At 39.4% G+C, this 27,988-nt stretch overlaps 1 protein-coding gene across 2 annotated transcripts in view; it reads right to left on the bottom strand.

Annotated features, from left to right (window-relative positions):
• Nucleotides 1–232: 232 nt before the first annotated feature.
• Nucleotides 233–27,988, bottom strand: part of MRPS27 (mitochondrial ribosomal protein S27) — a 48,570-nt gene continuing 20,814 nt past the window's right edge. For both annotated transcript variants that reach the window (XM_033008692.2, XM_042804567.1), the window contains exons 5-11: nt 16,599–16,713; nt 16,013–16,091; nt 14,644–14,759; nt 11,744–11,846; nt 9,367–9,509; nt 4,792–4,947; nt 233–635 (exon numbers count right to left, since the gene is read on the bottom strand). In XM_033008692.2, the coding sequence (XP_032864583.1) occupies nt 396–635; nt 4,792–4,947; nt 9,367–9,509; nt 11,744–11,846; nt 14,644–14,759; nt 16,013–16,091; nt 16,599–16,713 (952 nt within the window). In that variant the 3' untranslated portion in view covers nt 233–395. The remainder of the gene's footprint in view (nt 636–4,791; nt 4,948–9,366; nt 9,510–11,743; nt 11,847–14,643; nt 14,760–16,012; nt 16,092–16,598; nt 16,714–27,988) is intronic.

The raw sequence follows: 27,988 nt of genomic DNA, 5'->3' as shown, positions 1-27,988 counted from the left end.
GAAGTTCTGAGTAGCCAAGGCATTCTTTCCTGTGAGAAACCCCTACTGAAACAACTTGTGTTTGAAATTCTTCCCTCTTCTTTGTTCCTTCCACCCTCTACAGCTTTTATCACAGGCAAGCTACTTTTTATGCCTTTGTCTCATTGTGTTGCCTCCATCCCACCCCCTGCCTAGCTGATGGTGGGAGGAAAATATATCCCATACAGAATGAAGATTTCTAAACCACATGTGCTTTACTTCAAGAAACAGGCAAAATGGGAAAAGTTTATTTTGCATATAGCAGTCACATATAGTCACACTTGGAGCAGGATTTAAGTGAAATATTAATAATGGTGAGAACTTCAGTTCCCTGACAAAGGAATGCATATCACTATGCTAGTCTTTGAGTTCCAGTACTAAGCAGATTCTTTAGCTAGCTTCCTAGCTTCCATTTCCTGCTTCGCCTTTTCTTTCCACTCTCTTTCTCTCTCAATGAGAAGCGCTTGTTCTTGCTCCCACTCCTTTAGCTTCTGTTCATGTTTTGCAATGTCTTCCACTTCACACGCTGGCAGCTTTTCCTTGACAAGTTGGGTGGTCAGGGTTAACAGGCTTTCAGATTCAACCTTGCCAAGTGAATGCAGCTTAGAGTACAGCTCCTGTCATAAAAAGGGATGTGGTGGGGAGTGAGGAGAGAGCCAGTCAGTCACAAAACATCAGCCACAAAATACTTCCCTATAACAACCAATACATCACTGTTTGAATCTATTAGCTGGGCCATACAGGCCAAGTAAGTATTTTGTCCCAGCAAAGTGTTTCAACTGTGGTAGCTGTTACCATTTCTTAAAATGCTAACATCTAAAATACATCTTTTGAGCAGTAAGACTAAAACAATGAAGTTTCCTTTTCATTAACCATTGACATTCTCTTTATTTTTCAAAGTTCAGTTTTTTGGTATTAACAAAGATGAGCTGATCAGTCAACTACAATAAATATAATCTAAACACCTTGTTTTTGTGTCTTATCTCAAAACTGATTGAATGATTTGCTCCATGATGCCTGCATTAGCACCCCTCCCAACAGATGCAAATCACTTTAAATGCTCTCCAGCTAATGGCATACTAAGTAACTCACAGGATTTTTCTTCCCAACAGTTACTGTGATCTGAGGCTTGACTATGCCTACACAAACTGTACAAAAGTGGTAAAACAAGGGATATTTTTTCAGGGATATTCTACACTGAAACTAAGAGCAGAGCTTCAGTAAGAAACTGCAGTATTTCTTTCTTCAGCTTGTTTAGATTTCATGCAGCACAAAATGTTAATTCACTTAAGATGTTGACTCATCCACTGATACTATTTCTGGCTTTCTGGAATCTTTAGCCTGATGGCTCACTAACAATCTGATTAATTGCCTTAAAAGTGCAGATACACAACCATGGAAGTTTCCTGGGGGAGAAAGATGACATGGCACTGGCAGATTCTTCATCCCTTGCTCATTCATTAGGTAGCAACACACTTTCCTGATTGTTCTTTTAAATAAAACATTTTACTGAGCCCAGCATTTGCAGAAATTTTTAACTGAAGTATGTGTCCTAAAGAAAGGTACATCCATGCTTCTTTCCTAGGACATCTGAATAAAGCCTACTGTTCTGTATTGCAGGTTGATGGAAAGAAGACACGGAGAACATTCACCCCCAAACAAAACAGGAATTCTGGGGCTATGCAGATGTCTGGACTTCCAGTTATGGCTGTAAACTTTCGTGCTGTGCTGCTGGCCCACAGTGCTCCTCTTACCCCACCCCATGCTGGCAATAATCTGCAAAGGCACTGCCACTCAGCTCCTGTCTTGAGGCTCTCCTTTCTTATGCAGGGAACTATGATTTCCCCTCTGATGCCTCTCCACTTCTCACTGCCTTAGCTGACACAACTGCAGGCTTTGTTATGTTTTGCCAGACCCCAGAAGGTTTGAATTGGACAGACTGCAGATTAAAGACTCTTTAAAATGCTAAGCATGCAGGTCTGAGGGGCTTGGGTATTTGGGTCTGTCTGTTTTTTGATGTGATAAAGAGTGAAAACAAAACCGAAGGCTTTGAAGCTAATGGATTAAAACCAAACTCAGTAATATTTAGCAGTATTCATCTCTATTTTGGTTGACATGTCAGTAAGTATACGATGCATCAGTGAGAAACATGAAGAGACTGTAGAACTTTAGTCTGGGGAAGGAACTGGACAGCTATACTGATCTTTATAGATTAGGTATTTAGTTTAAATAGAACTGGTTGAGATCCTTCAGACTCTCCCTACTAACCACTACCAAGGATGTACTGAAGAGGGGGTTTACGCACTAAACCTAAGCAGTATGAAATTGAACTACAGAAAGGCAACAAACTGGAAACTAGCAGGACTTCCCTCCTAAGTCACTGCTTTTACCACTGACCTTTGGTATCTCCCCTGCTTTGCTGTGATACATTTGTGAAAATAATTTAGGAAAGCAGCAGGCTCTATGTCCTACAGGTACCAAAAGGGCACATTCTTAAGTGGCTGAATCACTGATTTTTATAAGCAGTCTCCAGGGCTCTGTATGCAGGCAGTTAGAGAAGGAGTACTGCTTTTAGAGAGGGTGTTCCCAGCATTTATGTGATGAAATGCTTGCCCACTGATCACTGACACAGATGGAAGGAACTGCCTGAAGAACACTGTCCTGAGCAGTTAGCCTCAGCATAAGGATCTGAAAACTGGTAATTACAACATGAATGACAGTATCAGACAGAAAGTCTAAATTACAGCTCTAAATGCTTTATCTGGAAAGAGCCAAATGCCCTCAAGTCCTGTTTGTTTTGGTGGAAGTGAAGGACATGCTGCCTCTTACACATCATATCTGTTACTATTTTTATCTGTTACACTTTTTCAGGTACATCCATAAATGGCTGTTCTGAAGGCTGGTATAAGGCATGAAGTCCAAGTATGTGTATAAAAGCCATTCAGAACAAGCTGCAGTTCTAGACAGGAACTGTATGACTGGAGCAAATCCACATGCTCTTCTTTTCATACCTAGGTGTATGACTTGTGAAAGAGAACAGGGCAAGATGGAGACAAGCAATTGGTTTTGAGCTCAAGGAGAAAGACTGGGATGTGCTGCCTAATTCAGGGCTGGACAAAGTGCAACCGAATTGTTTTCAGCAGCAGAAGTGCAAATCCTGTGTTGGGGTTATATCACACGAGAGGCAGATGATCTGTGCTGGGAGAGAAGCTGTGAATGTCAACACCACCAGGTTGCTTCAGAGCTGCCACCTTCCCTCAGACTTGTATGGATTTCTAGTGAACTTCTCTGACCTGTGAATTATGCCTGCAGGTGTCCCGGGGTTAGGCTGGGAAGACTGGCTGATGCTGGCCTAACTGATTTGAGAGAAGAATCTGAGACCTCTTTCAGGCTTAGCTGAAATGGCATTCTGACTTGAGAGCTCTTTTTCTCATCCAGACAACCAGAAATTGTGGCTTATTTACATATAAATTACTGTTGGATGCCTAGACTTCACAATGAGGAATATGTCTGTCTGATATTCAGACTCTTCTGGTGACAGCTTAGAGCTAAGCATTGGGACTGTAGTTTGTTGGCTAAAAGTCAGGGCACTCACTGCCACACCAGGTAATGTCTGAAGTGGGGTTAATTATGGAACTTGTGGAAAGGTTGAGGTGAGAAGAAAACTACCCTCTTGGCATTAGTCTGTCCCCAATTTGACATTTAGGCCTTGTTTTGAGCACTCTGCGTTATTTTTCAAGGCTAGACAACTGATAGACAATGAGAGACTCATAAAAATGTCTCACTCCTTCCTTCAAAGGGCACTTGTGTTTACCTAATTCACTGTTATTCATCCAGGCATTGATTATCACATGCTGAGCACCCACTGATTCGCAAACACTTTAATTAAAAAGTTCTAAGTGCCTAATATCTAAAGATTAGTGGCAAGTAATTTATGTAAATAAAAATTAAAAGAAAGGAAGTGTGGATGTGAGATGAAATCATAGGATAATAGTATTTTAACTGTTGAAATTTCTTTAGAAGAACAATAGTCTGTATTCAGAATAACTGTCCAAGGTCGTGGCAGCAACAACGGAAAGTGATGGGCTATGGGAAAAGTATTGCTATATATATAACTATAAACCAGATTAGTTTCAACCTGGAGTATTTGATTTTTACCACAGCACAAATCAGAAATTATAAAATTACAAGCTCGCTATAAAGCTATGAGATGATCAAATAAAATGCTCTCATTATATAGCTATGCCCTAATGAACAACCGTTTGTGTTTTGTGTTGTTATCATCAGCGTGACAACCTAAAGATAAAAGGGATGGGAATCAGCCTTACTTAATTCCCCAGACTGAAAGTATGGAATACAACATTCCTACTTAATCATAACATACACAAACAGACAATAAATTCAGGATGGTCTCATGCCTATTACAATTTATTTTAACGAGCAAGAACCCACACAAGGTCAGATAATGGATGTCTAATGACATACCACTTCCACAGTTTATCATTTTGATGTATGAAAAGTGAAGATAAAATCCCAGCAGACAGACAAAAGACAAGTAGCCTTGAGCATTTACGCCTTTATAGGCTGCTGCTTCCTGTTTGAAGAAGTGAAAATGTAAAAGTGACATCAGTTTCAAAAATGCCAGGTAGGACTTCTAATGGTCTGAAGGGGTGTCAGTCTACTAGCCATAACAAGCCAGCATATTTATTTTCTAGTATATATTTTGGAGATCTACTACAGCTTAGAATATTTAGATAAACTAAATTCTCTTACCTTGAAACGGCTGTAGTACTCAGGTGCTTTAGACTGCTCTGTTTCTTCTGATTCTGTACACTGCAACTTTTGCTCTAATTCCTTGACTTCTTCAGATGATTCTGGATCAGGTTTTGCTTCAAGGGCAGACTGCAAAACGGTCTCCAGAGCATCAATCTGAACAATCACATTTGTCATCGTCAGCATAAACAGTTTGGAAATACAATCTGAGTAACACTGCTGTCACATTTACAAACAACTTCATGAGTTACCATGGATTTTGAGATGACGTCTGTGTGCGATAAAAAGAAAACCAAATTCTAAAAGGAAACGGGACTTATTTTTGGAAGAACTTTTTACTGTACTTGGGACCTTTGAAGTTTGACATTAAATCCTTGCAACAGAACAACTCTACCACCCCCTGTCAACAGTAAAACTTCCCATGACTCAGATGCTGATGTATTTGCAGATCTGTCAGGCATTAGGCTAATATCTCCTCTTAGCCTGATACCCAGCCATGAATACTAATGCTGAATGGTAGTCACAGTGATAACAGCACTAGCATGATACACAATCACAGATACATCTAAATATTACTGTGGAATGTTTGAACAATATAATCTCTCTACCTCTTTGGTACATCAATATCTCTTTGGTGAAAAGAAGCAGGGAAATCACCTGTTCAGCAGCAGGAACATTCATTCCTATCATTAGCATGATATTTTAACAGGAAAAATGGAAATGTAGGTATATAATATATTGGCATAGGTATATTTTTAAACTGTGACACCTTTGTTCTCTTCACGCTTTTGTCTTCTCAGGTAGTAAAAGAACCACCCTTTCCTAATCTAATTGCAGTTGTGTCAAAAGAACACATTAGCTTCACTAAGGGACTTGGTAAATTATTTCTGTATGTATTATTGATACAAAAGATGGAACTGCTATATGGATGCTGCAGCAGTTTTAGGAATAACATGATCTCTGTGACTGGAATTACTGGATGCAGGTTGCCTGCATTTTAAAGTTCAGCTTTTACAAATGCAAAGAGCCGTTATCCTTCCATGAATCCTAATTCTGAATGTTTATCAACAGGATGAAGTAACTCTGTGTAACCTTTGAATTTGTGATGCTTTCTCCAAGCAAATGGGATATTGATATTTAGAGTTTCATTTTCCTAGCATAAGTACATAACGCTATAGGAATAAAAATTAGGCTTATTTGAAATAACATTCTTGACACTGAAATGTAATCTTTAAACTAGCCGTACTGAAACAGGATGAAATAAGCAATGAAATAATAACTATGTGCTTGGAAATACATACACTTATTTAGAGGCTTTCTCAGACAATTTAAAAAAACAGAACTTTTCTTGCTTGTTCATAGTTAAACCATAGATCACAATACTGAAATTGTGTTTCTATTATGTTGCTAAGATAGTAATGGCAGAGAGAAAAGAAACACCCTTCTAGTCAGAAATGAATGGAAGTTTAAAGCCTGAAAGAAAAGCAAGTGACAGATAATGACTGGGCAAATCACTTGAAAATGTTTACACCAAAACTTCACAGTTAAAAAAAGTTCATTTGAAAACCTCCCTTTCAGATAACATTTATTCAGGCAGAAAATAATATTCCATGTTGGAAAAGAACCAAGTTTGCAAACTGTCCTGGGTTTGAGTGAGCCGTGGGGTTTCTGGTAGCAGGGGAGGGGCTACAGCGGTGGCCCCCGTGAGAAGCTTCTCAAAAGCTCCTCCAGGGCTCCAAGTCCGACCCACCTCTGTACCAGGACTGAGCCAATAAGCAGCAGTGGCTGCACCTTTGTGAGAACTTCTTTAGGAAGGGGAATCTGGGAGGAGCAGTGGGAGTTGTGAGGAGAAGTTGCCACATCTATGTGAACACAGAGTTCAGTGGAAGAATGGAGGATGAAAAGGGCAGGGAGGTTTGCCAGAGCAGAGACCCCCCTGTATCCCGTGGTGAGATGGCAGGGCCACCCCCTGCACCACCACCCATGGAGATCTATGGTGGAGCAGGTGCTGGCATATGGTCTGGGGGGGATGGGTCCCAATGTTTAAGGTGGCCACGCCCGAGGCAGCCAGGAGCCTGTGGGAAGAAGCAGCCCCCGCTGTTGTAGTTCAGCACTGAGAGGATTAGAACATGCGGGGATGCCCCATGCCAGAGCAGCTCAGGAAGCGCTGTGGCCCACAGGAGGGTCTCAAGCTGGAGAAAAGTTGTGGAGGACTGTCTCCTGTGAGAGGTGGACCACGCCGGAGCAGGGTAAAAAAGTTCCAGAAGTTCCCCCCACCCAAGACGGAGAAGCAGCAGCACTGACTGCACCCCCCATTCCCTGCCCCTGCGCCAGTGCGGGGAGGAGGTAGAGATATCGGGAGCAGAGCTGAGCCTGGGAAGAAGGGAGGGGTGGGGGGAAGGTGTTCTCAAGATGTGGCAATGCTTCTCACTGTCCTACTCAGTTATGTGTTGTTGTTGTTAGGGTCTGTATCAAATTTATGTTCTTTTTTCTTCCCCTAACAAGTCTGTGTTTTATCCATGACCGTAATGGGTGACTCACCCCTCCCTGTCCTTATTTCAAATCCCCAAGCCTTTTCTTATTTTCTTCTTCTCAGCACTGGGGAGGAAGGGGGAGTGAACAGTTGTGTGGTACTCAGTTGCCCTCTGAGCTGAAACCATGACACAAACCCAGGGCTGTGTCTTTCTCACGTAACTGATTATACAGGCATGCAATGACAATGATTTACAACACAGCCCACACTTCTCAGTGCTATGGTATGGACTTATGAGAACAGAATAATGGTCAACCTAGTCCTGCCCAAGAGAGGCCTGGGATACTATGGAGGAAAAAAGGGTCTATGGCACTTGAGGTTGTTTCTATCATATCTGCTGCTGAATTCAGTGGAAGCTGACTGATCCCATTATTGACCTGATCAGTGCTCTTAGCCCTTCACCCTTAGGAATACTGCATTTTAGTTGGAAATAGTGATTTAAAATATCTTCTATGGATTTTAATAGTAAAATATTAATGACCATTTAGGTAGAAAAGGCCAGATAATGCAAATCAGCACACTGTAATTACTTTAGACCAGGTAAGGATATGGAACAACATATTCTCCTTGTTTTCCTTTCTGCACTGAGGTCACAAAAATGCATTAGAGAAAAATTATTTTGATAATAATAAACCATCCAAGCCTGCTCTTGGTCCTCAGCTTGGTGAAACTTACATGACTTGCACTATTGTTTATATACTGCTACCTAAAATCTAAATGAGGTCAAGTATCTCTTCAGGGAATTTTCTGCGTGGCTATCATGGTCACTGCTTTTTGGGCTTTACTACTGGATTTGTACAGAGACACTTGCAGCAGTAGTGAGTAATCAGTAACAACCTTTTAAGTTCTTAGTTGTTCACTGAACAAAGTAAAAAGTGTCTCTGTGAAGAAAGCAGTGCTAGATATTACTAGTGTTTACTATTTTTACAGTGTCAGTACACAGAAGGATGGACATGTACCAGACACAGACTCAGCCTTGTTTCAACACCAGGATGTTCATCAACAATCCCCACCAAGCTGAGGAGTTCCTTTATTTGTCTAGAGTTTGTAGGCAGAAAAAAATCACAAGCATATTAGGCTGAGTTCTTCAGACTTTGACTACGGAGGAAACCCCCCAAACCACACACCTGAAGAGGCAAATCAAAATGGTGGAAGTTGCATATGTGATACTTCCTTTCTTGCATGGCCCAGTATCACACAGAGCTGCTTCTGAGCATGGAGCAATAGATAGGAGAATCTGAGGAGCAGTACCCTGGCCTTTGTTTATCAAGGGAAATGCAGAGACTGCAAGACTAATAGTGATGGCAGCAAAAGGGAGACTCCCATCACCAGAGACACCTTCAGGAAAGAGTATCAAGAAAAGGTAGTGACACTTCAGTGCTGTTTCTATGCTCTAGTTCATGTGGTGGTGGTTTCCTACGTTACTCCTTCTAAACTGTCTGATTCCAGGATCAGCCTGATGGCCCACAGCATTCCTAAGTTCCAAGTCCCCTAGTGCTGGCCTCACAAATGGACCTAATCTATCCATCCTCCCCAACTGAGGGCACTACAATCCTTCTAGATATCAGTCTGTACTGTTTTTGGACCAGTATCACTCAGGACATCATCTCAGAGGACACAGAATACATGGAATTAGACTGGAGAGGAACAAGATGTGGTATTTCATCCTCACTGCTAAGACGTATGTCTCTGAGTGAGTTCAAAAGCTTAGGAAACAAAGGTGTCTTCCCATCCCCACAGACGTGCTTCCTGTGACACAGACCCAGGCGTCTCTATAGAGAGGGGAAGGCTTAGGAAACATACTTAAATGGTTTGTGGCAGTAACAGACACACATCCCCAAGGACATGACAGTAAACATAATCACTGGTTCATCAACTGAAGCAGTGGTTCTGTTCTAAATGTTATTTCTCTTGTCTTCCAAAGTCCTCTGAAGTATTTCTGGGCCTCTTCTCATTAGCAAGGCACAGAATTCATAGTTTTTATTGGAGTTAGACTTGTATGAAATTTCCTCTGTTAAGCGGGTTATAGCCTTCATACTTACAGCTTCTTTGCAGATTTTGCTGTCCCCTGACAATGAAGCCACGTTCTCCATCACTTGCAAGCCTCTATTCAAGTATCCAGGTGTCCACATCAGTGGCATTAGATTGTATACAGCTCTCAGCCCTTTATTCAACTCCACTTTCCCTGTGATAAAAAAAAAACTTAAGCATTAGTACTTCAGTACTAGAGTCTTTAACAGGATCCATATGGGTTGGCTCTGCTTTTTAGAAGTGACAGCAACTGTCCTGGCTTCTGGGGTAAAAACAACACTCTTCTACAAAGCTGCTCTGACAGAACTGCTATTACCTGATTTTATTAAGGTGCCACCTTTTTGCCCAACTTCACAGATATTACAGGTTTGTTTCTGGTTCCTTTCCATTCCCTCTCCCTCCTGATCTAGAAATTATGTCCAGATGGAAAAAAGGAAAAGTGGTAGGGTTTCCTCATTGTCTGACAGTTGCAACAGCATCTCTGAGCACAATGTCTGAAGATCTCAGACAAATGTCTGCTTAGACTTCAGGGACTGACTGTGCAGCATGTGTGCACTAAATCTGAGGCTCTGGACTCACCTCTGTGGCCTTTAGGGTCTACTCATCCATGCGCCATGGCCAGACTGTGCGGTGTTCGAAGCATACACTCTGGCTTACTATACAGCTTAGTTCTGCTTAGTACAGCTTAGTTCTACTGGAGCTTCCCAAGAAAAAATATGGGAAATATGGGAGACCTGCTAAAAAGAAATTTTGGTTCTTGATTTACGACATTCTGTGTAAAAAGGTCTTCACTGACTTTAGCAGGACCTGTGATGCACAACACCACTGATAATGTGGCTTTTCTTCTGACAGTAATTGTTAGACAACACAAAACTCGTACATAATAGAGGAAATGTACATCACATTGCAGTTGGATGAGTTACAATCATTGTCACTTTAAGGTTTTGATTTTGTCAGTGTAATAAATAATACCACTTCAGTGTAGCTTACAAGAGTTGTATACAAGCTCTCAATCTAATTTGCACTCTGGCTATAATGACACAAAAGTATGAAACACACCTTACTCTTCTTTACATTGAAAAGAACAGTTTAGAAAAAGCAAGGTAGTAAGTGCACAAAGTTATGGACTATGGCTAAATTAGAACTGCTGAGATGCTTGAGGCCACTCTGTGTCTGTAGACATCTTTCACTCTTTCAGAGGTCAGTTCTATCAGTGCTGGCAAGACTGTGGAATACGTGACATAAGAGTAAATAGCTTTTGATCTACTGAATGTCAGTGTCATGGAACAAGTACTATTACTCACAGAAACAGTGAGGTGCATTTTTGAAATACAGCCACTACTGAACCAATCTATATGACATAAAAAAACACACCAAACTGAATGCCAATTGGGCAGCAAAGCCCCTATTTGTATCAGTATCTCCACTGAATAACTACAACTCTATGGAAAATCTTGCTTTCAAAGTAATTTTTACATTTATCCCCCTTTTTGACTGAAAATGAGTTTTTTGTCTTACAGTCATGATAAATCGACATCAGCATCCTAACTCTGCCACTACACGTTATATTTTAAGGCCACATTTTAAGAACAAGTCCACGTTTTATTACCTGCAATAAATTATAGAATATAATGCAGTAAAGGAACAAATGAATAATAATAAATTTTAAATTAATTGGTTATTTTCAAGTAAATAATCATTTTGTAGAGAAGGACAAAACTTATCTGCACTATATTCCTCTAAAGCTTAGAGGAAATTCAAGAATTACTTAGCCCATTCCTTATTCTCCTTCCCTCCAATTCTGGATATACTCTGATCTAACTGCTCTTTAATAATATAGAATATAGCATATCACTAGCAGTGAAGACTCCTTAACAGATGCCAGATAAAGGCACTGCTATCTGCTGTTCAGAACAGAAACATTAACTTTACAGTGAATAGTAAATGTTCTAAACATAGCGTTTTTCAGGCTGTGCTCTCTGAACTTCTTGACGTTTAAGAATTATTTTAAGAAGCTCACTAGCCAGAAAAGTCTAATGTCCGAACGCTGTACTTTTGGTTTTTGTGAAAATTTGTTGGTCCACAAACAAACTAACCCTACTGTTCTTTAAGAACATCTTCTTCCTCTGAGCTGCCAATCCAAACCTCCAGGGAGCCCTAAAGGAGGTTCTGAAGCTGCCTAATAAAGGGCATACCATTCAAATTAGTACTACCCTCCAGGCTTACAAAACAGACTCAGTTTTAACTCTGAAATTGTTTCTTCCACTATTTCTGCCTTTTTTTTCTTAACCATCTCCTTGATTATATTTTAATAAAGCAAAGATGCCAATTTAATTCAGACACTGAAGACAAGAGGGAAAAGGTGATTGTGAGGGAGGTAAAACTTACCAAGGAATGCATAGCCATACAGCTGGGAGCTAAAACCCACAGTGCTTGTTTGCTTTAGACCTGTAAGCATTAGCGATGCTCCAATATTTCTCTCCTCTTCCCACTGCAAATAATGTAAACTAAGTAAGTGTTCCTTGACAAACACAAACATGAATTGGCAGCAGTCAAAGACAGAACATGTGGCTTTCATCACATGTCTTAGCAGTAAAGAATCATTAAACATGTCTAGTGTTCAGAGTTACAGTACATATATCCTGAGGAACAGTACATATTATACAGAGGAACAACTCTCTTTCAAAAAGACAGTGAAATGTGAGTGTTTGAGATTTTGCATGGAAGTCAGTGTATTTTCTTCAGGACGGAGGGTTACAGTGGCCAAGCTCTGTCTCTGTCCTGTATGTCCTACCACTTGCTTCAGGCTAACGCTGCTGAAGAAAAAAATTATACGGCTTCTTCACTAGAGCAGTTGTGGTAAGATAAATGCTCCACTCTCACTAGAATTGTAAAATGTGGAGAGAAGAATATGCTGCTAATGGCTGCTCTGAGTCCAAAATCTGCACTGTGAAAACATATGCAACTCACCAAGATCACTGTATGCCCCAGGATCTTAAATACAGCTGCCTCCCTAGCTAGAGAGAAGTACCAGCTGTCTGAGCCAGACCACCAGTGATGGCTAAAGAAGGGCACCCAATCAGTAAGTATATTAAAACCACAAGAGTAGTGTGAATTTTGGTTTGCATACAGTATATTTTTCAAGACCAGAGAAGCACAAACATCAAGGATAAGTGTCTCTTTACTGCAAGTGAAAGAAGCTGAAGAACTCCAACTGGGAATAAAATGAGGAAAAGGAAGCTATAAAAGGCAATTGATTGGAGGAAGTCTAACTCTCTAACACATGGGTTTTGTGGCAGGGTACTTCACTGTCTTGTTTATTACCTTACAACCTGAAACAAATATCCCTGGTGAAAGGAAGAAGCCTTCTGAAGAATTCCCTGAGGTACCCTGAGTCCTTAAAAGCACAAAGGTTCGACCTTCTGGTTTAATGCATTATTCAGAGATGCCTTTTCAAGGTATGGCATTTTTCTGTGTCTCCATTCAGGTGCTACAAGAATTTGCATGTTATCATCTGACACAAAATACCATCACCTGACAGCCAGGCAAGGTATTTGACTGACCCAGAAAAGGGATACAAGGAGATAGGGCTGTTTCATACTGAATTCGGCACTCCAGCTGAATGTTACAGTAAAATTAGATGCAACTGGAAAAACAGGGCTTTTAGCAGCCTAGGTTATTTTGGGAGATAGCCCATTTGGCTCAAAGAGCTGGAGGAACTGCAAGAACTTAATGTTAACATCTTTGCAGTGGATTAGCAATCATACTGATTGTTTGCAGCAGTTAAGAATGAAACTTTCTGGGAAGAGCCAAGACCAGTCAGGCTTTCAGTGGTGTTTACAACAGCAGAAAATGGAAGCTCTCTATCACCACTGCTATACACCCTAAGGACTAACATAGTCAGATTGCCCAAGATTCAGCTCTCAAAAAACAATTTATCAGGCTGCTGGACCCTAAGCTATGGCCAAGGGTCTGTCTGCAACAGGACACTGGCTGACCTGTCTCACACCTTGGGAAAAGGGAAGGGGATTTTCAGGAGTAGTCAAGAAGATCTCATAACTCTGTCTACCCCCACTTCTTAAATCAAACAAAGAAAAATGGTACTGAGCATTATGAGGTGTTGAATGGTACTCTGTATGGTGTATACATATAAAAATATGACTTATTGCTGTATTTGCATGGGTTTTTTCAAAATGCTGCTATATAAATATGCATGCCTTAAATATGTTATATGACCACACCACCCTTGCTTGCATATTCAGCTTTCATGAAGTGCTATACATATTGACAATTGCTTGTCTTTGCAGTGAGGATACACACACATGGACAAACACAATGGGAAAATGAGATTTCAGTCCCTCCACTTTTTATATTTAAGTGATCATGCATACTTGACTTCTGGAGAATGAAGGAGAACACATAACAGTGCAAATGCGCATCTGTTTTCTATAGTGAGAATTGAAATTACAACCCAGTTGAGTAAAACCTTAAGGCTTGTGTAATATTGTAATATGCATTTTGGAAGATGCTTCATGTAAAACAAATGGAGGCTTCAAGCATTTTCCATATGGATGACAACATGCTATTGAAGGCTTGTGCCAAACTACATGAAAAGTCACTGCCTAAAATGATGAAAATGGCAGAGCCCATTGCTGATACCTAACTGAGCCCCTTCTGCAAAGGTAGAATAATGCCACTTCCAAGAGCCTGAACTGTCATCTTGGCCTTAAGCAACTGAGATGTGAACAAGAAACCCTCTAATCCTCGGAGACAAGAAAGATGAACAAATTTAGTTTTAAAATAAAAACATATTAGAAACAATACACATAAAGCCAAACTGGATAGTAGAAACCCTAATGAAAATGCTTTATCATTCTGTAACATCACCATACCCAAGCTTTAATGGTGAGCAATAGTCATCTTAAGAGTCCTGTACAATAGATGACAGGATTTTTTTTGTTAACTGACAGAGCCCTTTTTGAACTGAACTGAAATGTCATTTAGTAACCTTCCAACGGGCATACATTACATCTGAAAATCCCAACACACCTTCATTTTCAGAGAAAAAAGCAAAAGGAGTGACAAGTTATTTGATGGCTTTCATATTTTGTTCTTTTTTTTTTCCTTTATTCTGGTGTTGTAAAAATGACGGAAAAAAACGGAGTCTTTATTTTTCCCAGGTAAATTTAGGGGAACAAAAATACATTCAAGATTGAATGCCCAACTTACTGCACCATGACACTTAGAAATGGAGGCTTTGTGTATCATTTTGAGTGTGGTCAGCTTACCGTATGTTCAGACTTGGTTGCCAGGTACTGGTATAAAACATAGAGAGAAATAAGCTGTGTTGAGAATTCATCAAAACTTTCTTGAAGCATGATCTCTGTTACTACTGACACAGCATCTATGGAGAAAAACAATAAATCATCAGCAAGTGCAAATTTACATATCTCCCTTTTGCACCCGCTCATGTTCACTGATACTTTATTGCTGTAGTATGTTTTGAAGTAGCTAGGGACAAAGTTAAAGATTTCTTATGACTAGTAAGATAAAATTCATCTTACTCGCTTCGGATATTCAAACACCCTGTGAGAAGGAAGAATGGGTTGAATAGCATGGGACCACAGGAAAGGAGCTTTCCAAACTCATCTTAGCTCTACATTCTTCAATTATTGTTTCTTTGCTCAGCCTTTCAATCATTAAAATTAAAAAAAAAAAATCTCTACAAATGACTTCTTTGTTCTTGAGTTTAGATTACAAACAAGAAAAGACTGGTTTAAATTCACTGCCCTTAAGGTGACAGGAGACTACCATGCAGCAGAAATGTTGTCACAGATCACCGACATCACTCACTGTATCCAGCAAACTGCTGTGGAGGAGCTCCACAGAGTTCCAGTGACACTCCTTGTCAAGGACAGTTTGTTAAACAAAAGACCTTGAGCCTGTCACAGAAAATAAATATGGATGGAATAAGGAGGAATAGGGGGTTCTCAAAATGCAATAAATACAGGTATTAATCTGCCATTTAGCAAAACCTTTACGATAAAAGCTACAAAGAAGTCCTGAAATTCTCTTGTCCCTTTCAGTTATTCGTTTTACAAGACATTTATGAAAAGAAAAGCTCACTGCAAGACTACAGTACCAGAAAACCTGCAGTGAAATGAAAATCTTAAATATTTGTCATCAAACACAAGAGGATTATTCATCTCAACACTTAAAACAGCCAATAGTGAAAGATGAGCACCTCAACATGTCAATTCAGCATAGCTGGCTCTCTCCAGTGACAGGCAGAAAGTCTAGACAAGCAGTTTAGATATGTAGCTTTTGAACAGCTAAATGTAGGTAAGATGAACTCTACCAACATGCATTTCAATTCCTGTAACACTCTAATTGTCACTAATAACTCTGATGATGTCGTTAGCATGCCAGTCAGACTTGTAGAAACTGTGAATTGCATGTATTTTAAAACTATACAATGAATAAAAACCCATCACAAATGAGGTATAAACATGCAGAAAAGTAATTTAAAGAAAGGCGAAAGCATGATTTTAAGGTAACTTCAGAGAAAATATGGGTAAAATTTTTTAATTCAGAGAAAGGCTCTGCAGATATAAGAGCATATAACTAAAGATGCAGAATTAGTACATATTTTTTTACCTTCATATTTCTTCTGCTTTATAAAACAATCCAACAAAATATTGAATGTAAAATTATCTAGGAAAATTCCATATTGAACCTGAAGAAGGGGAAAAAAAAAAAAAAATCAGCGTGAAAACCTGTTCAAATCTTCCCAAGCACAGCACTGCAGGTATCAGAAAGATGAGAACTATGGCATTGCACACTGCTGCAATGTGACAGTTAGTCAAGCAACACAAGGAGATTAGCATGGCTCCCATGATGTAAACTTTTAAACTTTTGATGTCTTGGACTTATTTTGGCATTTTATCTGAGCCCTTGGGATCAGGAGGGGTATTGCCTATCAGGTTTTTATACCTCTCCTGCATCTAGCATATTTTGGACAACAACACTGTTTAAAAACAAAAAGCTTCCCAGAAAAGAAGAGGAAATAAAAACTGCTTTAGCTAAAATTTAAGTGCAACATTATTTTTTGTTTTGACAAAGAATTATATAAACTTAAAACCACAGTCTACAGAATCTGGCTGCAATAGGGATTCCACGTAAGCCACACTTGTCCAGAAAAGCTGATCAAATATATTCATGGCTTTTCCTTGTAAAAACTTACCTTGTTTTTTAATGTGTATAAGGCTTTGTCTTGTGCACCATATTTTAGGCACTGTCTGATCCAGCTGTGCACAGTCCAGTCTCTCAAGTACCAGCAATTTGGACTATGCCGAAACCTAAAGGATGATAATGGTCCAGGTGACAATATGACTCTTTGTTATCACAGAAATAAATTCTGAAATCAACAAACTGAGTTTCAGAACCCCTGCCTTTCATGATCTCAAATATAAATCTGCCTGTATTTGACTTTGCAGTCAATCGTTGCTCTCCAAAGAGCTCCATATAGCCCTTTCAAGTAAGATAAACAAAACTTTGCTACAATTTAATGGTGTGTACAAAGGGGGAATCTGACCTCTTCATAAACGCATAATATTTTAAACCTCTCACTTTTCAGAAAGCCTAATGCTTTTCCTCTGAAAATGTGAATACCATAAAATAATAACGTGGTATATTTATGAAGGTCAGCTGAGGCTGCTATAAACACTGTAGTACTTTTCAACCTTGTCCTTCTGATCATATAACATCGTACTGTTGCTGGTCTCATCAAAGAGAAGCACTGCTCCCTGACAGATGACATCAGCAAGTATCAGAATAACATCAAAACACAGCTGGGTCTGAACCTTTGGAGCCTGTGTAATCTGGTGTCTCCCACTCTCTCTAACTCATGCCTTACTTCAACCACTTACGAATTCATTGTGCCTCACCATAGGCCAACCCTGGATTGCTACATGCTTCAGTTGCTTTATAAATGCTTCATCAGTGAGGCATATCTCTTGCAAGGGGAAACTGCTGGAAAGCCCTCCCCTGGCCCCCTGCACCAGCTGCCTTGTTCTGGTTGGATGTTCCTTTAACCTGTTCCGAAACACCTCATGCCATGGCTTCAGGCAGTCTTCCCAGGCAACCAATTCCAGTGCTCAATCAATTTGTAAAATTAAGTACTTTAAAGTTCAGCCTCTTTTATTTCATCCTTATTTAGACATATATACTTTGCTCTGTATTTGGAGAACTGGTGACAGAGCGCATATGGAGCTTTACGTTTGGCAAAGACTCAAGAACCAATTAAGAGTACAGCGGCAGGAGCTGCTGCCTTGGACCTGGGTTGAATTTCATACCCCAGAGTGAAGAGATGCACACAACCTTTCTCAATTCAAATTGTATGCATGAAAAATGGACTCAGTGCCCAGCACAGAAGTGACTGCCACTTCCTGTAGAAAACGCCGATGACTGAGCTGGGCTCATGTGCAGATGCTTGCAGCCTCAAGCCAAGCTGCAGCACCGTTTAGAGGTAGGGTTGGCTCTTCCATCTGAGTGAGCATGATTTCCAGAACATTTATCAGATTAACATGGCCACCAACTCTCTTTCCCCCTCAGTAAATCTCTGCGTACTGCATCCCACAGCTGAGGGCTACACAGATGACCAAGCATGGAAAAGTACTGTAGCCTAGTGGGCCTTCAGAATGCAGAAGACATCTGTGCCAAAAGCGGAGCTAAACAACTGTACAAGGTCTAAATATACAGCTTTATAAGTGGCACATGAAATCTCCCCATTAAATTAAATTTAACAGAAAAAGAAAAGCATGCTTTGAATATTAAATTACAAACATTCATTTTGTTGCTCTAATTACTTTCCATTTTCTTCCCTCTGGAGTTCAAATATTAGGAACAGCGAGAACTTATATTTGCTTTCATTAAAGTCCTGTTTCAATAATGCTTACAGGAAGCATCAATTACAGGCAGCTGAATTTGACCATATTTTGATGAAACAATTATCTAATTGCTACAGACTGTTTCACCAGCTATTTAAAAGGGGTCATAGTGCAATACCAGCACCCAGCATCTTTTAAAATTGCTTCGTTAAATGGTTAATATTGTTTCACAAGTGGAAAACAACAGACCTGTCTTATAAAAAACATGATATTGATGCTCACAAAGACTTGGGCCTTTCCTTTGATACAATCTTTGGCATTCTTCGTACTAATTAGGTACATAGGAGTAAAGCAAACACTAAAAAAACAAACAAACAAACAAACAAAAAAAAAACCCAACAAAAACCAGAAGTTTTAATGAGTTTGAATATCCAACTTTTTGCAGAGCTGCATTTATTCTCTTGAGTACACCACAGTGCGAGACAGCACTCAATACCTCCTGCATTTTGGGAATGCTACAGCCTACTGTAATAGTGAAATGCTTCAAGGTTACCAAGTCAAATTGCACTTGGACAGTAAAAGGTCTAACAGGGATGTGATGTGGTCTAGAAACAAGATGAAATTGATTCTCTATCAACACAAGTTTCTGGAATCAATATGCACAAAATTCAGAAACATGTTAGAAAAACTCTTAAAAAAAAAAATCTTTGCATGAGCTTTATAGGGCTCAGACTGATTCGAGTGTGTGTGCGTGTGTATGGACAACTACAGGTTCTATCACATACAATCACTGCATGTTACTATTAAGATCTCTACGCTGGGACCAGGTCTCCACTGCACTAGGTACTATGCAAATAAAAAGTAAACAGCTTCTCAGTCAAAGAATTTTTAATTAATTCTAACAACTAATTACAAAACAGTTGCCTGGGAATGAAGAGATGGAACTGGTGCCAAAATTCTTCTGTCATGTCAACAAGAATGCAATACATATACATGTACATGATACCTCAACATGTACACACTTCCATTAATCCATGATGCAGTAGAAGGAGAATTGGAAGTGAAAGGGAAACAGGTACGCTGCAATCTTTAATTATTTCTGACCCATATAATGCTGGGATGAGCTCTGTCTCTGTTCTACCAGATGAGAAAAGAGGCCAACAGACTATTTGTTTTTTCAGCTAACCTAGGCAAACTAACCAAATGTTGTCACAGACATTTTTATTTGAAAATGAATGAGGGAAAAGAGGAGATTGCTGGTCATTTTGACAAGCATTAACATCTTCCTCCTTCTCTTTCTCCATGAAGCACAAAACAGGATACAATTAAGCAAGGCAATATGTTCATGGACAGATGAAAAGACAGAAGGAAGTTAAAACTACAGAAAGCAGAGGATTCAGAGTGGATTAAATAAAGGAAGCCTCTAGCAATTGCTGTGTATTCAATGGAAAGTCTAGGAGGTTATCTTGCAGATGTCTGCTGCTGAAACTCATTTTTCTGAGAACTAATAAAAACCTGAAAAGCACAAGATTCTTATAATGTGTTCAGCAAAGACAAGGAAAAGCATCCACAACAGTACTAGGGGATTTCCCTCTTGCTACACTTTAATGTTAATGGCTAAAGAATCAATATGGTCATCCTTCCAGTCATTGAACTGAGAACATCTGTCCCCATAGGGAACAAGAGGAGTATCTACAAGACAAGGAGTTCCTGAAGTATCAAGGTCATTGTGAATCTCAGCAGCACACAGTGCAATGGTACTAGAATTCTCCTTATTTTGGAAAATTGTTCAAATGCTGCAGTCAGAAATTGATTTTCATTAAACCATTACTTTGTATTTGCAAAATGATTGTTACCTGGAAGAGATACAGTGAATGTAAAGGCTCAGTACAAGGCAACCAGGACGTTTTTAGACAAGTAAATGCATACTCTCTCTTGCTCACAAACTGGCCAGCATATTGGGCTAAGAATACATTTTTAGTTTACTAATTTCCTGCATAAGGCCCTGTTGCTCATTATTTACAACACTGCTGAAGTATTCATGCTGTGTTAAAGAAACTGAACAATGGAAAGGTTTATCAGATGCTGAGGGTGACTTACTTCTATTAGTACCCTCTCACACTGCAGAAAAGCTGAGTTGCTTCCTTTATTTATTTTAAATGGTCTTTCAAATTTGTCTGGTGCCATCAAGTGGTGACGCACTCTGGTGCTGCTTTCACATACTTTGTATTCGCAAGGGAAGTAATACAGCAACCCTGAGAGCAAACAGAAGCACCAAGATGCTGGACTGCATTATTTTCCCTAGGTTTGGTATAGCAGAGTTCATTGCTTTGGGGACAGTCACAAATGAGGAGGACAGTGAAGGAAGATTTGCTGGATTATAGAAGAGCAAGTGCTGCAGAAGTACTATACTACCAGAAACAGCTCTGCTGTATAGTGGAAAAGCCACATCAGCAGATCTGTTCTAATTCTTTGCTAAGCTGATCAGAAGTTGGCGTTTTGTATTCTGTGGCTTTCTTAAGGGTCAATCCAATTCCCAGTGCAATCCTCATGTAATGCACTGTTTTTTCTTTTATCCTCATCTGTGAAATAAGAAGAGTCCCCTTAATTTCTCCAACTTTGTCTGACCTAATGAGAAAGTATTTCATAATGATCTGTGCACAGAACTGTATGATCTCTTACACCTCCAAATTTTATCAAGGCTTTCTAAATTTCACCTGAATTTTTCTTTGCTAATTTTGCATTACCATACATAAAATCAACTCCTTAAATAAAACCTCTTGTACTATAATGTTGTTCTCTGTTCTCATGCTTTAGAGATTCCTGTGCCATCTTGTGCCACACTGCAAGGAAGTGGAGAAATTAACAACAGAAAGACTGAGAAATCTCCATTCTTTATTTCTAATACACATCACTTCGATGTGTTACTGTGCTTTTCTCAGAGTTAAAACCAAAAAGGTTTCATATGTTGCTAGTCCCCTTGTAGGATCTAGTCCAGGAAAGGAAGGAACCTGCCTAGTCGTAGTCACTGTAACAAATTTCTTCCACCTATACTTCAGATCTCTCTTACGTCTTTTAGAACTAGAGAGAAATATGGGTTTGCATGTTCATTTGCTTTAATCAGGAAGGGAGTGTGCCAGATTTCTTTATATCCATTTAAAATTCTAAGAAGTCCAAAGCAAAGTGTAAGTAAGGAGATTTAAAATGAATAAATATTGGAAGAAATGTCTCTGCAAGTCAGGAAGAAGCTCTCTCAATGGAACGAATCCAAAGCCACAACACATTTTACACAAGTCATACAGGGCTGTGAAGCTCCTTGGCAATGCCATGTTTTTTTCTTCTCAGGCACATTTTTTTAAGCTACAATGCATAATGATCAAATGGATTCCAGGCAGACTTAGCTTGGAAACTGGAAGGCTAAGGAAACATCACCCAAAACTCTCCCTTTGTTTGTCATTTAAAGACACAGGCCTTGGGAAAAAATCAACTGCATTCTAAATGGACCCAGAGGCATTGCTCATGTGTCAGCATCAAAGACAACAACCCTGAAAAAATCTTTGTGGACTGAAATTTCCTTTTAAACAGGAACAAAACTTTATTTTTCCATCTCTTCTTTGCCGGCATCTTAGCATACACCTTTCTTTGCATTCAACCTTTCAAAAATTTCACATATAAACATATCAGTCCTACAGGAAGTAGCCCATGCATTAACTGACTATACTCAAGCAAAAACAGAGGGAACACTTTTGTGTTGAAATAAAAAAATTCAACTAGCATACGTAGTATAAGAAATCAAATACCAAAAGCAGTAACAGGACTGCTTTAAGAATTAGATGAGTCAACTACAATAGCGGATAGTCTGATGCTGAGGCAGAAATGTGCTCTTACACAAGAAGATAAGTGGTTTGCAGACGCCCTGAAGAAAGCCCACATTCAGCCCTTATTCTATTTTAATTTCTATTGACTTTCCCCAATCTTCCATTTTAAACTGATTTAGCTCTCAATTGCTTTGACCATAAAAGTAATTCTTCTAAATTAGGCTTGCTCCGCCTCCACACCTATGCGTATTTCTTGCACAGCATCTTTTGTTTAGAAGTTGCACAGAGCTCTAACACCACTGATGAATGCGGCCTTAAAACAGGCCTAAGTGATCAATTTTCAAATATGGAGAAACTAGAGTACAGAAGTACAGTCAAACATCAAGGCTGAACAGAAGACTTAAAGAATACTTTTAGTATTGGGTCTTGCTTTCCAGTTATACCACATGCAGCTTTTCTTTCTGTCCACCCCGATGTTATGGGTTTACTCGTTTCTTAACCCTTATACTTGGTAAAAGGACCAGATCTGGGAGAGAGGTATTCTGGGTAGAAGTACATACTACTCAGTCATTTAAGAAGTCTCGGGATATCACCTCGGTAACCACTATCTCCTAACAACTGAAGTCACAGAATTCACCATTCAGCAGACTCAGAGTATCTATTGCATTGCTCAAAACCACATCCCTGCACAGAAATCTCAGCTTTGCAAAGTCTCTAACAATCACTACCACATACAGCAATCAACCATATAGCAGTTAGAATCTAGCTTATTCTTTACTGACCTAGCTACTTTGACAGCCAGTTATTAAGTGTTGATTAACAAACAACAATCTGAATTTCTGATACAACAGGCATTTCTGCCCATTGTTGTCAATCTCTTGTATCACTAAATGCTTTTCTCCTTTTGATGGATTTAAGGCATCTTTGTGAGTAAAACACAAGGAACAGCCTCATTATGTTAAAAAGAAAAAATAGTATCATCAAACAGTTGCAAAATCTTAGATGTTAAAAATTTCAAAACAATGTATGAATGGAGAAACATTTTACAGCAGCACAAAGGAAATGCTGCTTATACATAGACATAAGAACCACCACAAAAGAAACAGTAACAGCAACAGATTCAGAGCCTACAGCAACGTCTGAGGCAATTTATTGGAATTCCTGGCTCTGAAAAGTACCTGAATTATTTATCTGTCCTTTCATCCACAGGCAGTGAACATAACAGAACTGGAGAGTAGCAGCTCTTCCAACCTACCGCCATCGGGTTAAACCAGGCAGCCTTGAACCTCTCTACAATCATCTGCAAAGCAGAGGAGGAATCCTTCAGACAATTCAATCAACTTAAGTATCCCACAGGCTTGCCTTGAATGCCTTGAACTTTTATACTAATCAGTTCATAACCAGACTGAAAAAGCAACATCCAGGCTCAGACAACATACTGCTTCTCAGTACAGTCTTCATCCCTGGGAAAACTCTTTCAGGCAGTTAAATGTGTTTACTAAAAAGCTCCTCTAGCCACAAATGTTCCAGAACCACGCACTCCCCAGAAGGATACCAATGGCAGTTCACTTCTCAGAAGAATACAAGTCAGGATTTCTTCCGTATCATCTCAGTTGAAGGTGCTCTGTATGCCTGCTTCAACCTGGCAAAACAGGACATCAGTCACAGGCCTTGTCTAGATAAAAACTAATGGTCTTAACATTTAAAAATCCAGTATCAACATGGTTCCTTGTTCTAACCGTAATACTTAAACATAGCAGGTTATAGGGAAGGTCACCAGCTAGCTCACTAAAGCTAAAACTGGCCATTGGGGGGATCCCCAGTGTGACTGGCAGAGAAAAGAACATTGCGATGGTACAAGTACTGCTACCAAGAAAAGGTGGTGGTGCCCAGTTCAGTTTCATGCAGAAAATAAAACTGGGCCACTTCATCAACATTCAGAAGCTTTGTTTCAAACATAAACTATGAAACAAGCAACCCCCCCTCTCCGGCTTTACTCCTTTACAGTCAAAAGCGAATGATGAGGTGAATAGCATGGAAGTTTGCTTCACTTATTGCTTAGAGTCACATCTCCAATGGATATTCCAAATGGAAAGAAAATAGATAAAGGGAAACTTTAATATAGTATTTCTATTTTTCTCCTCCTCCTAGGATAATAGCATCTTGTTACCCAACACCCTCTACCTCTCTCACTCCTTTTGGAAAAGACAGGCAGAAAAATCAGATTTTCTTCTCACACACATGAAGAATCTATGCTACTTTCACATAAAGCTGAAATCCACTCAAAGAGCAACAGTTAACAACAAAAAGTAAAAGTCTTGTCATAATAATAATAAAAAGCCCAACATTTAAACAAACTATTGACTGTAAAGGACACGGCTCCTAGAATTCCCCTCTATTAAAAATACTTCTGGGCTTACAGTTGAAATGACTTGTTCTGAATATAAATGCCATTAATAATCTAGTGACTGAATAGATGGTATCATAGGCTGAGGAAAACACAAGGAATGATGGGGTGAGCTGTTGCTATAGTGATTCTGGTAAGATACTCTCTAGTGCCTTTACTTGTCCCCATGCAACCACAATAAAGTCGAATTTAAAACCAACTCTTCTATTAATTATATCTTCTGCTGGTATCCTGGCATATAAAAACATATATAGAGAAATTAAGAAACGTACAACACACTACATTTCTTGCCTCAGGGAGATTTCTGAATCTCAGAAATTTCTAAGTGTGTCAGGCTAAAACTTGCTGTATTAAAGCTCAACAAATGGTCAGTTCTGCTGGAATCTTTACTCAGGTCTTCAAAAAATGATTAACACAAAGGCTGTAAAAAATGGCACATATAAGTAAAGTACAGATTTGACCGTTACCATTTTACTAGCCCAGCTACACCCATCATCACTTCAATTAATTCTCCACCTGTCTGAAAGCTCGTATACAAGTTATTGACTAGATTAATTTTTTAAAAACGAAAAATAAATTTCTGTGAAACCACATTTGTAATTTGCAATTGCTGAAATCACCTTTGCTTCTGATTCACTTTGCAGAGTGAGAGAGATCTCCTGCTAAAGACTGCCAGAAATTCTGTTTCTAGCAGAAAGCTAGTTTCTACTTGGAACTATACTGGAAGTAAATTTAAAACCTTCTGGGTACCAAACAGTACTTATGTCATGGGCTTTCTTCAACCAGGGCTATCCATAAGATTATGTGATTTTAGGTAATAAATTGCTTCAAAGCTAGTTGGATTTTTCATTTTTAAAAAATATATTACTTCAGATGCTTTAGAAAACCTTTATCTCTTAGTCATTAATTATTGCAAAGATGCTACAGCAGAGCTTGCATTCCAGTAACCATTAACCAAGCTGGACAGAGAGGTAGCACCAAAGGCTCTTCAAGCTGACAAAACAGTGACTACAAGTTTTATAATAGTTTATTCAGTGTCAGATGGAACTGAATCAGAGTTAGGACCAACGTTCAAGAATTTCTGCCTTCTAGCGCTAAGCTTAAACAATGACAGTACCCTCTGTCATTTTATATTAAAAAGGCACACTTCATGGGTATAGGTAAAAACCAGTCAACAAAAGCCAATAGTGACTTCTAATTTTAAGAGCAGGAAAAAAAGCCAGCCTGTAACTATACATTGCTATTACAGTATTTGCAAACAGTAACTTTTTAACAGTGCCTACCATGGTGTCTAAATTTAACCTGAGACAAAATTAACATAATTTTGTCAGACACCTAAATCACTGAAAGCTGGAGTCCACATTATAACAATGTTGCATTTTCCATTTATTCAACTCAAACTCTTCAGGCTTCACAAAATACCTTCCGGAAATACATCACACACTAGCTTCAAACTACTATAATGTTACACCCACTGACACAACCCTTGACACTTTTCAGTTTGATCATGGTTGAACTTGCACAGGTTACAATCGATGTATTCCTCTGGCTTGAGTATCAAAGATTGCAATACAGAAGCATATGAGCCAAACCACTTATTCTGCAAAGTTGTTCAGTTTCACACCACATGCAACATAGGCAAAAAAATGGTGCTGGTAAGAGAGTGATGCAGGAATAAAAATACTGAATGGATCTTAGTAGCCAATTTAAGCAAGGGAAGAGCCAAACCTTACATTTGCTGCCAAACACTCCAAAAACTGAATTTGCACAGTTCAGATTTCAACTTTTCAGATTTGCTGCCATAGTCCCACAGTTCAAGTTAACCTGATTTTGACCTACTACCTGTGCCTTTTTCATTCTTCGCTACTAAATTCTGATTTCCTTGTGCACTGCTATCCTTCTGTACTCCATGAACAAAGGGGAGGCAGAGCTGCAGGATAAGCTGTCAAGGTAAACAAATAAGGTTTTCATATTAAGTATAAACACCTGCAACAGAGGGGACAAAATAGCTCATGTTCACCTCTGGTTTCAGCCACAGCCACTATCAAAAAGATAACCATTTTCAAAGAGTAAACGTTAGGTGCATAGACAGGTCTTGACTACCAGGCAATCCACCATGAATCTACTTACATTTCATGTCATATCACAGTGAGCAACAGCTTATTGCTATTTTTTTGTTCTTCCAACCATGCATTTTCCTGAGAAAAATATTTTTAGCAATGAAAACCAAAAATCCTTGAGTCCTTCATGATATATTTTAAACTGTTCCCTAACCACAGTACTTCAGAGGCTAACTTCTAGTTAGCATATCTCCTAGTGTATTTAACTTTTTCCAAGCCCACTGCAACAGAAATGTCCTTTTTTCCATTGTATATGATGTCAAGCACACAGATCAGTAAGCAAATCAAGAAAAAACATGGCAAAACTGACTCAAGCATTTTGTCAGGCAGTTTGAAATTTGTGAGCTCTTAGCATCTTTGTGATTGGTTTACTCTTATTTTTTTCACAAAAATACTGTACTGTCAGGTGTCTTATTTAAAGAGTGAGACAGTAGGTACCTCACTTTAAGTACTGCATGTACTGTAGAACAAACATTCTCTTGTGTAGGTACAAGCTGTGCAGTAAAATGAGGCTGTGCTACTCAAAGCAGGCAGAGGATTTCAAAATGCAACAATATACTTTGTAGCCCCTCTCCTTTTGAGACAGGAATACAGCCAAGACGGCTAGTTATGAATGTAACCCACTACTGGCTTTGCTGATGAGCATCAGTGCGGGATGCAAGGCCAGGATGCCCTGACACTTCCCCGTGCTGCAGTGGCCTACACAGATCTTGTATTCAGGCTCCAAACTGACGTTTGCATGCATTCGGTTCTCCAAGGGACTCACAGTATAGGACGCTTACACACGTCATGTTACTTGCAGCACAGGAGAACAGAGAAGAGAAAGGAAAACACTGCAACCATGTGCAATTATGTACTGGATGTGTTTCAGTCTGGATTTTTTTATTTTATTCCTCCAAAGAATCATGACTTTCAAAACAACACAAGAGTACCTTATGCAAGATGAACTTGCTGCTTTATGACTTAACCTGGAAAAGAGAAACTCTGTGAAAAGGGGTGATTGCTGCAGGACAATAACTTCAATGGAAGACAAGAAACCCCTCTGCAGAGAAAGCATCGTGCTACTCCTGCTGCAAATGCTCCTCTGTCATGCTCTCACAGTAGCTGCTACACCTTGTCCACCCCCAGTTACAAGCACCAGCAGTCAGTCTGGTTTGTCAGAATTTTGGCACAGGCAGTGTATGCAAGGAGGGGGTGGGGATAGGCTGTCCATTTTACGTCAAGCTGTCTGCTGCCAGAGGCCATCTATTTTGCTTGTGGCTGGATTTAGCCCTGCTCTACTCACTCCCTAATGGAACTAAGTAGAAAGTGGCTGATTAGACTGAAGAAAGGAATATTTTTTCCATTTGTTAAATGAAAACAGTAGTGAAAGAGGAGAGATCAGAATGAAATAAATGGGA

This window comes from Tyto alba, unplaced genomic scaffold, assembly GCF_018691265.1.
Source record: "Tyto alba isolate M040663 unplaced genomic scaffold, T.alba_DEE_v4.0 Super-Scaffold_42, whole genome shotgun sequence".
NCBI lineage: Eukaryota > Metazoa > Chordata > Aves > Strigiformes > Tytonidae > Tyto > Tyto alba.
Note: the sequence above shows the minus strand (reverse complement) of the source record. Positions and strands in the feature narration are given on the sequence as shown.